At 37.8% G+C, this 12,513-nt stretch overlaps 1 protein-coding gene across 6 annotated transcripts in view; it reads right to left on the bottom strand.

Annotated features, from left to right (window-relative positions):
* Positions 1 to 12,513, bottom strand: part of USP32 (ubiquitin specific peptidase 32) — a 54,813-nt gene that overhangs the window by 27,997 nt on the left and 14,303 nt on the right. For 5 of the 6 annotated variants that reach the window (XM_071765673.1, XM_071765674.1, XM_071765676.1 and 2 more), the window contains exons 2-5: positions 11,285 to 11,412; positions 9,364 to 9,469; positions 8,624 to 8,742; positions 5,628 to 5,787 (exon numbers count right to left, since the gene is read on the bottom strand). In XM_071765673.1, the coding sequence (XP_071621774.1) occupies positions 5,628 to 5,787; positions 8,624 to 8,742; positions 9,364 to 9,469; positions 11,285 to 11,412 (513 nt within the window). Of the gene's footprint in view, positions 1 to 2,476; positions 2,597 to 5,627; positions 5,788 to 8,623; positions 8,743 to 9,363; positions 9,470 to 11,284; positions 11,413 to 12,513 lie in introns of those variants that run through there. The other variant, XM_071765678.1, reaches the window with a different exon arrangement.

Here is a 12,513-nt window from a genome sequence, read left to right as displayed (position 1 = left end):
CTGGTTTACCAGCTCCTGGCTCTTGGTTGTGTCATCTTCACCTCCTCAGAGTCCTGTCCAACCTGACCTGGAGTATTTCCAGGGATGAGGCATCTACCACTCTTCTGGGCAGCCTGGACCAGTGTTTCACCACCCTCATAACAAAAAATTTCTTCTTTACATCTAGTCTGAATCTACTCTCCCTTGGTTTAAAACCATCACCCCTTGTCCTCTCACTAAAAAGCCTGTCCACAATACACAAGGAAGCAATCATCTAAACAGAAGAAGGAAAGTTATTCTACTACAAAACAAAAATGAGAAATAAGAGCTGTTATTTATTGGAACATTGACATCTAGAAAAGCCACAGGTGCTTAGGATGGCCTCAGATGTCAAGAGTTCCATGAGGGATGTTTAGATGGTTTAACAACAGCCTATCAGTGGCTGGGAGGAAATCTACCCAAGAAAATGCACTTTCCATCTTGTTACTTCTATAGATATCAAGGTGCTACAGTACCAGTAAGAAAGAGCTCACAGGACATAACATTAGGACTAGAGTACCAATATCCTGTAGGAAATACAGAATAAAGCATATTTGTGGAGTTTCAAGAACAGAAATAAACCAAAAGTGTATCAGCAAGTGAAAGATAAAAGCCACTTTATGAGACAGAACCTTAAGTAGATGAAGGCAATCCTGGTATTATTGTACCACCTAAACAAGTGCACATAAAGGGCACGTTTGTACTGTCACTTAGCAGAAGTGCTCAGACACATTATTGTTCTCATTAGCAAACACAAAAGCATTATGCTATCTCTGCTGAGCATGAGCATGTAAATCACTGTTTCCTTCTAATTTGCCTTTGTGCCTGAAGATCACACCCATGCCAGCTGCACACTTCATTCCTGGAATGATGCAACACTAAGAATGTCTGAAACACAAAAAGAAGCTCACATTGTCTTTCCTGAAGAGCAAACCTGCAGAAACCTGCTTGTTCAGACAGCTGTACTTTAGTTTTTAAATTATATTTCATGGATCGTTGCTGCAGTGGTAACTTTATTGCTTTATTATTTGAAACTCAGGAAATAAAAGTTATCAGAAAGCATTTGGCCTGCATTTCAGGGCACTGGTGGTTGAAACTGCACGGTCCTTTAAAAGGGAATTTTTAAATAAACATCTTCAAAAGAAGAGCTGACAAGCATTAGCATGAGGACTCCATTGATACTACAGCCAAGGAAGAGCCAGTGTATCAACTTTCCACAGAAGAGCCAAATATTTTAGTAAATAAACCTGACAAAATAGTAAATAACATTCTCTCTACTAATTAGTCTGGGACACCTCAGGCTGCATAACACCTAAAAATGTGACAAAATATTTTTCATTCATAGTAACAATGAATTGTAACCCACTGCAATAGTTTCACTTACTAAAAATACAGAAAGATTTATGGGATTACATCACACGTGAAAGTTTAACCCTGAGTTGAGAAGCCAGCTGTTACATAATTTGATTTCTGCAGAATGGTTTTTTGCATAAAATCCTACTATTTAGTCTCAGGATAAGTAACACACCATCTATTCCTCCATAAATGTAAATTGAAAGAAGACTCTTGCAATTTTTGATCTATACATATAATCATTTTTGTTATTGAAGTTTAAATTAAGCATGAAAAAAGTTGATGGCACATATTATCCAAGCATGCTAACGTGTATGAAAAAAATGCCACATTCTAAAGAGAGTTTATACAGGGGAAGAATTTTACCTTTTTAGAATACAAAATATTTGTCCTAGTGCCTGTTCAAATCACAACAGGAATTGTTAAATGGCCTTTCATTGTGTAGCTCAAGTTTATATAACTTACAGTTATTTTATATATACACAACATAGTCCAAAACAGTGGCTTTCTTGGCCAATATTAATTTTTGTCAATTAAATGCATGATAAAATTATTTAGTGTCATGTGGAGATATCATGCACCTGTGAAATTTAACCATATACTACCAGTTTACTACCACATGGTATTTTATGTCTTGCTTGTCCATTAAAAGTATTAAAACTTTGATCTCTGATAATTATTTATGGTGTTTCTTAACTCAGTTCTAGAAGAATTAAGCTAAGGATGATCAGAAGAATGATAATGTCAAGTAGATCTTAAGGTGTAGTATTCATATTGTAAAGGAAGAACAGGTAAATATTTTCAGCAAAAATACGTATCTGAGAAACTGTAAATCTATTAAAAATGAGTTAATTTAAAATCAGCTGCTAACTGGCAGTCAGGTTGCACAGCAGTGATAAACACTAAAAAGAAGCACCCTTCAGCTTAATGCCACTTCCATGAAATGCTCCTTATTACACAGGTAGCAAGCCAAGAACAATTTTCCATCTTATGAAATTAATTTTTAAGCACAATTTTCATTTCGAGCACTATTTATTGCAATTTTTATACGACCAGAATTAACTAAGTATTTCAATATATTTTAAAGCTTTCATTTTTTACCCACCTACTGGTACAATCCTCTCTGGTTCACAACAGCAGAAGCATACCATATTCCCAACATTTTAACTGCAACTTGGTTGGTTTCAGTGTTTACCATGATATCCTCCAGGCAAAACCCAGTGGCAGAGAGAACTCTTCATCATGCACCAGCTGAGCCAGAACCAGAGACCAAATGCCTCAAGCCCAGGCACTGGTTCTGACTGGTTCTGACTAAAACAGCCTTGTTTGATGCTTTCAAACCACCCCACAGAAGATTCTGGGAGCTGGGCAGAGAGAGCTGCTTTGCAAGACATAAAATAGCCTGGGAACTAAGAGGATAACAAAGTGGGAAGATGCAGATTAAGTGACACTGAGGCTTTTCCTCACTGGCCTCCTCTCCTGCAATACTGCCAGCTTCTCTCTCTCTCTCTCTTTTTTTTTTTTTTTTTTTTTTTAATTTCCCTAATTGAAAGCCAGACACTCAGAGAAGTGAATATTAAAACTTGAGCTGAGATCCTTGTGTGTCAGGCACAACTATCCAGGCACTGGTCCAGCAGAATACAGATTCTCAGAGCCTGAGGATGGGAACACATCCCCAAGAGATACTGAACACTACAAGGCCCTCCCCACACACTCAGAAAATAACACAGATTGAAATTTGCTTTTAAAGGCACCTTTAATAAAACAAATAGCTTCAGAACTTTTTTCTAGTGGCTTTCCATACATCATTAAGAGGTGTTTCAAACCCAAACCCAAGTGGGCAAGACACAGAGCAGGTATTTCACACACAGACAGCCTCTTCATGTGGGCAGATCTCAATTCACTTCCCTTTCACAGACTCCCAACCTCATCTGACCATCAAGCCCTACAGGTTTATAAACCCAGCTCTGCCAGAAGCTGTTACTTCCACAACACTTGGTTTTCATTTTATGCTGTTTCAAAAACTTACTCTTCCATTTCAGCCCTGCTGTCTGGATATCCAGAGCTTCTCTCATCTATTATGTTAAATTAGAGATAACTGTATGTTCTGAAATGTAATTATTATACTGATTACACACTGTCTTACTGCATCTCAGTATCTAAGAGCTGTCAGAAAAAGCAGGAGCATTTGGATGATTTTTCCTGATGACAGAAGAAAGCCTCTTCAATTCAAGGGAAAATCAGGATGCTACTTAATAAGGATTTAGTGGAACAAGAACTGGATAGAAGTACAAATTACATGGCCTATCAGTTTGGAACCAGTAAACCCTCTGAGAGATGGAAGATTCTCCTCATGGAAAAGGATTGAAAACCTGAGTATATAAGCCCATCACATGACACTGGGACACAACAAAATAACACTCATAAAAAAAGGCAATAACCACCTAGACTGCAGCAGGAAATATATTTCCAGCCAAAAGAAGCCAACCAGCCAGGCTAGGCAACCAAATTACATCCTCCAGTGGCCAAGCAGTGCTGTATTATTATACTACTGCACTTGGACCTTGAGCACCAGAGAAGATGAGCTGTTTAACTTGTAATTATTAAGGATGTAAAATGATTTAGGGGAACAATCCCCTACAGAAAATTTTAGTTTTACTAGTAGTCTCTGATAGGATTTAGTTCTGCTTCTCTATTGTGTGCTATTCAAGATGTGGTTTTTTTAAAAGAAAAAAAACATATTTAAAAGAAAAATAATTAAAACATCATACTACGAAACTGAGAAAATCCAAACTACTGCTAGTTGGTCTGTGCTTAGGTGCCCCTGACACTGGTTTTTTGGATCAAAGGTCTAAGAGAAACTTAAGTTATTGTGGTAGCTTTCTAATGAAATTATTCATATTTATGATTTAAGTGAAATGGAACAAAATTTTATTAAAAGCAGCAAGTGTGTGCAACTTCACGCAACTTATCAAATTTCTTTTCTAATTATGTATTGAGGAAAACAACTAAAGCCATCTGCATACCAAAATAAATGTTATTTACAAATGAAAAAATAGAATTCCTTTGTTTCCCTGATTGCTTGGCTCATTAAGCAAATTTAAATGGAGTCACTGAGGCTTTGCAATAAAACGTTGGCTGTCAGTTTCTAAATCAATGTTCATAACTTGCACTCTTTTTATCACTGCCATTTTTCATGTCTCTGGTGTCTTACACAAGATGTTTCATGGGAAGCACACTGTGAGGAGGTGAGTTTGGTAGCAGGGCCTGAAGCTTGAGCCAGGAGAGGGCGTGCTCAGAGGAAAGGAACTGTCAGAACAGCTCTTACTGTTCCAGACACTCAGCTGGGTTAAAACACTTGTGTAATAAATTGTTTCTTCTTTAGGTTGACCTGATAGGCTGCAATTACTAAACTGAAACAAAACAGCAAGGCCCCAAGTATTCATCGTTCACTGCAATTACTTTCAGGTGCTCAAGAAGAAAATCTGTCAGAGTACAAACCTCAACCAGATTGCTCAGATCACTGACACAAGCAAACACCCTTCTAGTGGTACCAAACTCCTTTAGTTGCCTTACTGTAATGCATGCTTGCATTACACTTCCCCTTTAAATATAATTTATTAGCCTTTTGCTTTCACATTTAATTTAAAAAACAGCTGCACCTTCTTATATATTCGTATAGACAAAAGGAAGCCTTTTTTCTTTGGATATTATTCCTAGATGCAAACCCTGAGGAGGCTTCTCTTCAGTTGGTTCCCTGACATATCACATGCCAGCAACACCACTTATTTTACTGCAGAAAGCAAATTAAAAGGCAATACCTGTTTTTGAAATGAGCATTCTTTTCAGAACTGTCTCGTTAGTTTTACAATCCACTAAGTATGACCAAATACAAAACCAGTGTTAATGTCAGGTCATCCCAAATAGATTTGTCAAAGAGAAGATATTTTCCTTTTTATTTTTTTTTTTTCAGCTTGCTTGGTAGCAAACCTCCCATAAGAAGTGTTGTACTCTCAGTATTTTTATCTCTTAAAAATAATGACCCATGGTGTCCTTGTACTTCACAATGTTCTACAGGTCACAGCAAGAAAAGCAGAGAACAAATCAGCATAGAGAAGAAACTTAATCTCACTGAACCAAACTGCATCTCATCAGAGTAGTGAGATGTAATGGGCAGCTATGGAAAGGCAACAGTTTTGTGTGTGAACTCTGAAACAGGTTTTTAAAATGTGCATAATAAAACACTGTTTACTTACAGTGTGTGACTCCAGCCAGGGTTTGATAGAAGGTGGGGGTGTCACTGTCATCAGTGAGTGTCACATACACACCTCCAGAGAGCAGCCAACGGGAGAAGGTGAAAGCATCTTTGTTGTGCAATAGCCAAACCCTGAACTTCTCATAGTTGACCTTTTCACCCTGCAGGAAAAAGAAGAAAAATTGAGCTGTTTTCCTCTGCTTTCTCAGTCCCAGTAAACAGGAACCCATCCAGCTGCATGAACACAAATTGCAACAATCACCTATGAAAATAAGTACTAAAGTAAATTTTTTTTTTCTGTGGAGCTTTGCCTGTTTTTCCATTTCATTCTGAAATACAGCACTGGGAGGGAAATTAGACTCCTCTGCTCTCTCTGCATTTCAACCACCCACTCAATGTGGCCCTTGGAAAGTCATTTACTCTGAACCTCAGGTTAAAAAGATTAGAAAAAAAAATTATTACTTAGAGCTCAAAGTAAGAGAGGTTATTTCTATGAATTTAAAGTTATTATGATAGATAAAAGCTCTTATGTGCCAAATAACAGGTGTCATAAAATCACAAACATCCTGTTATATCTGCACAAGTACGTAAACACCTAAAACAGAAAAATTAGATTTGTGAATAACTAAGGGTATGATTAATTGCTACCAATTTTTTGCCTCTGCTGACCAAAACCCACTCTGGACCATACATGTAAATGTGGCATTCACAGTATTTCCTAACTCAGCCTCTCCTGCTGGATGTTGCATGTATCTGCCTGTTCAGGAATACATAAAAACTACAGATTAAATGCTGGAGAGGCTGTTTAAACCATTTAGTTGAATGGTTTCCAAGATGTGGCCATGAAAGCATAGGAATCAGCAGACTGATTTCTACAGGACCTACAACACTAACTGAAATAAAACCAAACCCATTATCAGCAGACAAACTCATCATATGGAAAACCTCATCTCCATGGGAAATAAAGAGGGGCCTGCAAAGTGAAAGGGATTTCGAGTCATTGACTACTTAAATTCCCCTAATATCACAGATCATTAAACTTCACTGAATTACATCTCTGCAGATCCCAACAATTTGCATTTGGCCATGGACTACCTGCAACAGCCAACTGCAGAAAATTGAAAACCTACTGCTTCCTTTGCCAGCTTGCTCCAATGGTTCATCACCATCACTGCTGAAACATTTGCTCCTTACTCCAATCCTAACAGATTATTTCAGGTTCCAGATGCTCCTCCTGTTTATACTTTTTTTTTTTTTCCAAGACTAGAGTGTCACATTTTTCTCTAACAAATACATGCAGAAATACCCCAATACCCTGAGCAGCTATCACAGACAGCTGCATGGGTATAATTCAAGGAAGCCAAGATGCTACACTGCTATTTCATCATCAGTTTAATCTGCCCATACCCACACCACTGCCTGACAGCATGGTCCTAACCCTCCTCTCACCAGCCCTGCTGCTGATCCTTCATCCCTTCTCTTTTGTTACTGCAATCACATTAGTGCAGTCATGTGGCAAACAGATCTAGCTGAAAAATAACCTACAGGATTAGGAGCTGCAGAAAAAGGGTTTACTTCTCAGCTAGAGCAGTCTCCCAATCCAGTGCATCAAGGCATCATATAAATACCTGAGCCAGCACAAAGGCAGAGTGAATGACAGTCAGAGAGTAACTGAACAATGTGGACTTTGCAGGATTTAACCCATTATGGAACCACTTGCTTAACCAAAAAAAAACAAAAAACAACAACAACAAAAAAATCTCTCCTGTCATGTTGACAGAGAAGGAAAAAGCAACCCACAAGTATTATTTTTTTATTTCTCTAACAGTTTGGACCAGAGGCAACATCATTTTCTTGCCACCTGTTCCACTCCACTTTCCCTCTACTTTTTGCAGTGCCCTTTCTAAATGGAGCAAGAGTTGTGCCACGTTTCACTAAAGCTGCATTGTTACAAGAAAAGTTTGGACAGGGGGGAAAAAAAAGCATTTGAAGCAAGTAATGTTTACAGCTGAGCCATGATGGAACTTGAGAAACTAAAGCACTACAGGTATCACTGAATTTGTTTCCTGTATTTCACAAACAAGAGTGAAGGAAACCCAGGTATATATTTAAAGCTTGTATTTTTAGATGAGTACATGCAATAATTCTGAAGAACAGACCTATAAACATCATCCTTGAAAGCATAAACTCATCTGCCATAGGGCAGGAAGGAAGGCCCACAGCAGGAGCACTAAACTTTCTCCCTCTGCAGCAATGACCCAGTGTGACTTACAGGCCAGTAAATCCTGCTGAGTGGGTTATTACACTATTTTCATTTTAAAAGAAAAATCAATACACAGCATTTTCTTGAACAGGAAAATGGTCTGAAGCCAGATTGATACTTCTTTTCCTGCAAGTCTTCATAAAATATTTCTGGATTTCTTAGACAGTGTGCAATTAACTTTTAGGGTGTAATTCATCAGACCATATTGATGGGCAATTACAAAGAAGAAATACTGAAGTTTGTCAGCTCCAGAAACTGGACTGCAGTACACATATGATTTATGATTCCAGCCAAGAATGAAGAATGCAATCACTGCCTGCAAAGCCAACATGATAGCACTGCCAGATTAAATGAGTTTGCCTCAGCCAACACCCATAACCCAACTTACCTTCAGTACAATAAAATGTAAGGTAATTAAGTAATCTGATACCCACAAACAGAGCTTCTAGTCAACCAGTTTTTCAGTGGAATGTCTAATGCTTACAAGATTTTACTGATTATATCCACTGATAACAAATGAAGCAACCAAAACATTTATACACTAAGCTGCTATCCACATGCAATACAAACTACATATAATATTACAACATAAAACTATAAGATTTTACCCAACTTAAACAAGGTCAGCCTGTTCCCATACAGGCACGACCATGGATATGTCAGAGAAAAGCAAACTACCCAATGTAATTTTCACTTTTTTGTAAATGCAGCAGGATAAAAGCTGGATGAAATACCTCAGAGAAACATTTCTTGAGTGACTCTGGGATTTTCCCATCAACCACAAGCAGCATCTTCTCCATCTCTTCACGGACAACATAACTCCCAGATTCATTAGAAAAGAGACTGAAAATATCTGAGGAAGCAGAGATATATTTAAGTAACTATGGGAGATAGAGTTTTTCAACTATTAAGTTTACAGCTAGCTGAGAATGTCAAAGGCTATGCATCAACTGGGACTAAAAGGACTAAAAACTAAGCTAATTCCATATCAATATAGCTCATCAAGGTTTAAGTCAAGAAAGGGTTGGACTTGATGATCTCTGAGGTCCCTTCCAACCCAGCCAATTCTATGATTCTGTGATAAGAAAGTCTCTTTTACCATTGTCTGCTAATCAAAAGGAACACAAATACTATCAAGGCAGATTGAGAAAAAAGACAAAACAACAGAAGTCAGTAGGGAAATGCTTTAATTTGTTTTGAAAAATATCAGTGCCACCCTCCTTCCTCTGCCCACATACAGTGCTCAACAGTCTTTCTGTAGGATCCTAACATTTACATTCATGATGACTTAAATGTTTCATGTTGGTGAGGAGAGAAAACAAAAATGCACTGAATTTCAAAATACACAGCTAAAACTGTCTGAAAAATTACTGGTTTTATTGGCAAATGTATGCCCTGGTAACATACCAAAATAGCAGATTTTACACTCTCTCTCCACCACCCTGCTGTTACTGTTGTTAAGTTCCATACTTACATTTTGCTTTCTCTTCCTCTCTTCCTCTTGTAAGTAGAACTAATCCAACTATCAAGTTATTGAAGTGCAGCCCTTTGGATATTCCTCCAAATGAACAGTAGATAACCTGGAAGAATAAAACAGAGAAGTTAACAAGTTAAGAGGCACAACAGAGATACCAGAACTAAAAGAAACAACTTATACCAAGGATCCTCTGGAGCTTTTTAGTCTCATCACCTCACATTCAGCTAAACACACTTCTAATATTCTCTTACACTTTTGTAGCTCTTCCAGTACCTATAAAATGGCATCTCTGAGGTCTTTTATTTTGTGAAGCACAGGGATATTCCAAGAACAGCAATATTTTTTAAAAAGTTATAATCCAATGAAGACAGCTTCTTGCTTGCTCACTCATTTCTCCAGACAGCCCAATGTTACAATGCAGTGGAATAAGGAGGAAACCAATCCTCAGCAATCTGAAAGCCCTTCTGGAGTGAGGCTTTGAACCTGTAGTTTTTCCTATTAAAAAAAAAAAATAAATTCCCAAAGAATGCATTTTGTGCCTGCTGACTTGCACATCTGCAGTGGCTGCCATATGGCTCCTTTCAGTCTCTCAAGGATATGATGCAGAGCTCAAAACTGAGCTTCAGAACCATCTAATGACAAAACTCAGACCTGTTTCCTCAAGATCCTCAGCCTGAATGAGCTGGGATTCTACAAAAGGTGCAACAAGGTTAAGTGGAACAAGAAGGAAGTTACTGGAACCAAAAGCCCTCTGGCTGCCACTTCCTTCCCCAGTAATAACAGCAGTCACAAAGCTGCAGCCAGAATCCTCAAGCAAAGGAAGGGGTGGAAGAGGAGGGATGAACACCCTGCTTGTGACTGAGTCACTCCTGCACCTCAGGTGGGGTTTACACCTCAAGGAAAAACTCAGCCAGGACTGGGAGTGACCAAACAAAACCAGACATGGGCCTGTCAAGGGAACTGCATAGATCTGACTAAGTGACACAGGGCTGCAGTAACAGAATTTTTTAAAAAATCTAAGACAGACAAGCTACATCAGATTTACTACTCCAACTGCCCTTTAAGCTTTCTCTATAAAAATGTGGAAAAACTCCCACTTGTTGCCTTCCCAGCAACAGGACACACTAGAATTCATTTGCAGAATGTATTCTAAACAACTGCTAGACAAGTATTGGGCAACAAAGTTCTCAAATTCTTTCACCTGTGTATCACAGTTTCACCAGACACAACGCTGAAGCAGACACTCTTCTTGGTATGGTTCTGTGTTACCTCCAATAAATCCTCCCCTTGTCCACCCATCAAGCTATGAATTTTCATTGCTATCCACTAAGGATTATTAAAAAATGACTGAAGGCAAGAACATAAAAATGAGGCTGATAATACAGCAGGATCTAATTCTACAGAAAACATTATATAGGATCCACAGCTTCGTTCTGCTCTAAGACACAGCACTACCCAAATACTACCCACAGGGTGCTCACATCATCCTCTTCAATTACTGAAGTTCAATCCATTTGCAAATGCTAGAAGGGCTGAATTATTAAAAATAAATTTGTGCTTTATGTGGACACAATGATTGTATAAGCTTCACAGACAATGTCACAGCAAGAGATTTGAATTCCACACTTCTAATCATTCTGATTTCACAAGATGCCTTCAAGGCTACACTGCCCAGGTAGGCAAATCACCTTTATATTACATTCAAATAATGACATTCAAAATAGCTCTGCTTAACACTACAGTTTAAGTCTTAGTATAGCTATTTTTATTTTAAAAAATTAACAAAACACAAAGAGCACAAAACAGAATACTTACATTTCATGTTAACGGGACTTCCAAGACAAAAAAAAATATATATAAATAAATGAGAAAACACTGCTTTTCTTTCACAGATTTTAATAAATTAGATATAGATTACCTCAGCAACTTTTGGAGGGACTCCATCACCAAGAACTTCCCTGATGAAGCACTGTTGAGTCATATAATATGAGAGTCCACAAGTTCTCTTGAAAGCATCTTTCAGTCGCTTCAGCTCTATGTCTGTGACTGTTGAGTGAGACAGGAGGAAAAAGTTCTGGTCAATAAAGATGCCACAGAGATGCAATGCCTTAAATTCTCTCAAAAATCCTATACACCTTACATTTACATTTACAGTAAGAAGATAGGACAAAATTAAATGCATTATTGCACCTAAATAGTGGAAAGATCTAAATCTCATCTTCTCCAAAAAAGTGAAGCATCCCTACAGTCAACATCAATGATTACAACAGTTCACTGTCTAAGTTTTCTCTGACTATGACAGTGTATTATAATTTGCTCTAAATTAACCACAATTACTGCCACACAAAAGGAAAATAAGTTGGCTTTATGATCAATTTTACATTACATATAAGCCAGATAAATGATCTGTAACCAACAGTGGAGAATATTATTAAAAGCAGCTCCAACAGAATGCTTCAAGCATTTTCATCTAGCAACCAGTCTATTTTTCTTTATTAAAAAAAACCAAAACAAACAACAACAAACCAATCACAAGTTACATGCTTAAGCACAGTACAGTGAAGCATGAATTAAATGCTATAATTAAACTTTGGACGAAATGCAATCCTTCACCTAGGATTTCCTTGCACAGCCAGGATCTGATTGCCAGCTAAAATCTGTTTGAACTTGCTCCCAACTAAATGTTAAAAATTTTATGACATCCCATTGTACTTGTTTATGAGGTTCCTGAAAAGCAGTCCTTGCCTTCAGATTTTACAAGCATAAAGCAAATTTTTAACCAAGTGTTTGAGAAGTGCAGTATCTCACTGAAAATAAACAACTCCTTTGTCAAAAATCAAGTTGCAGAGAACAACACACTCTGACCTAGATCACACAGAAGTTACCCTTAGTACAGAAAGAGATATTTATCATCTAGGAGCCAAAAGAACTGATGCTGTAGGTGATAGCAATCTCACTGTATTTATAGTAAGGCATATAACAAAAGCCAGACAGAAACAACCCTGACGTGGCTAAAAGCTTGTCAAGCTTTTTGTCAGTCAAAAGAAAACAGAACACTTGAGGGCTTCATCCAAGCTTCTACACATTTCAATTAATTCAGTCATCAAACAAAAAATCACTCCTTAAATCACACTGAAACATTCCTCC

Source organism: Heliangelus exortis, chromosome 21 (assembly GCF_036169615.1).
Source record: "Heliangelus exortis chromosome 21, bHelExo1.hap1, whole genome shotgun sequence".
In the NCBI taxonomy this organism is placed as follows: Eukaryota; Metazoa; Chordata; class Aves; order Apodiformes; family Trochilidae; genus Heliangelus; species Heliangelus exortis.
This window is presented reverse-complemented; position numbering and strand designations above follow the sequence as displayed.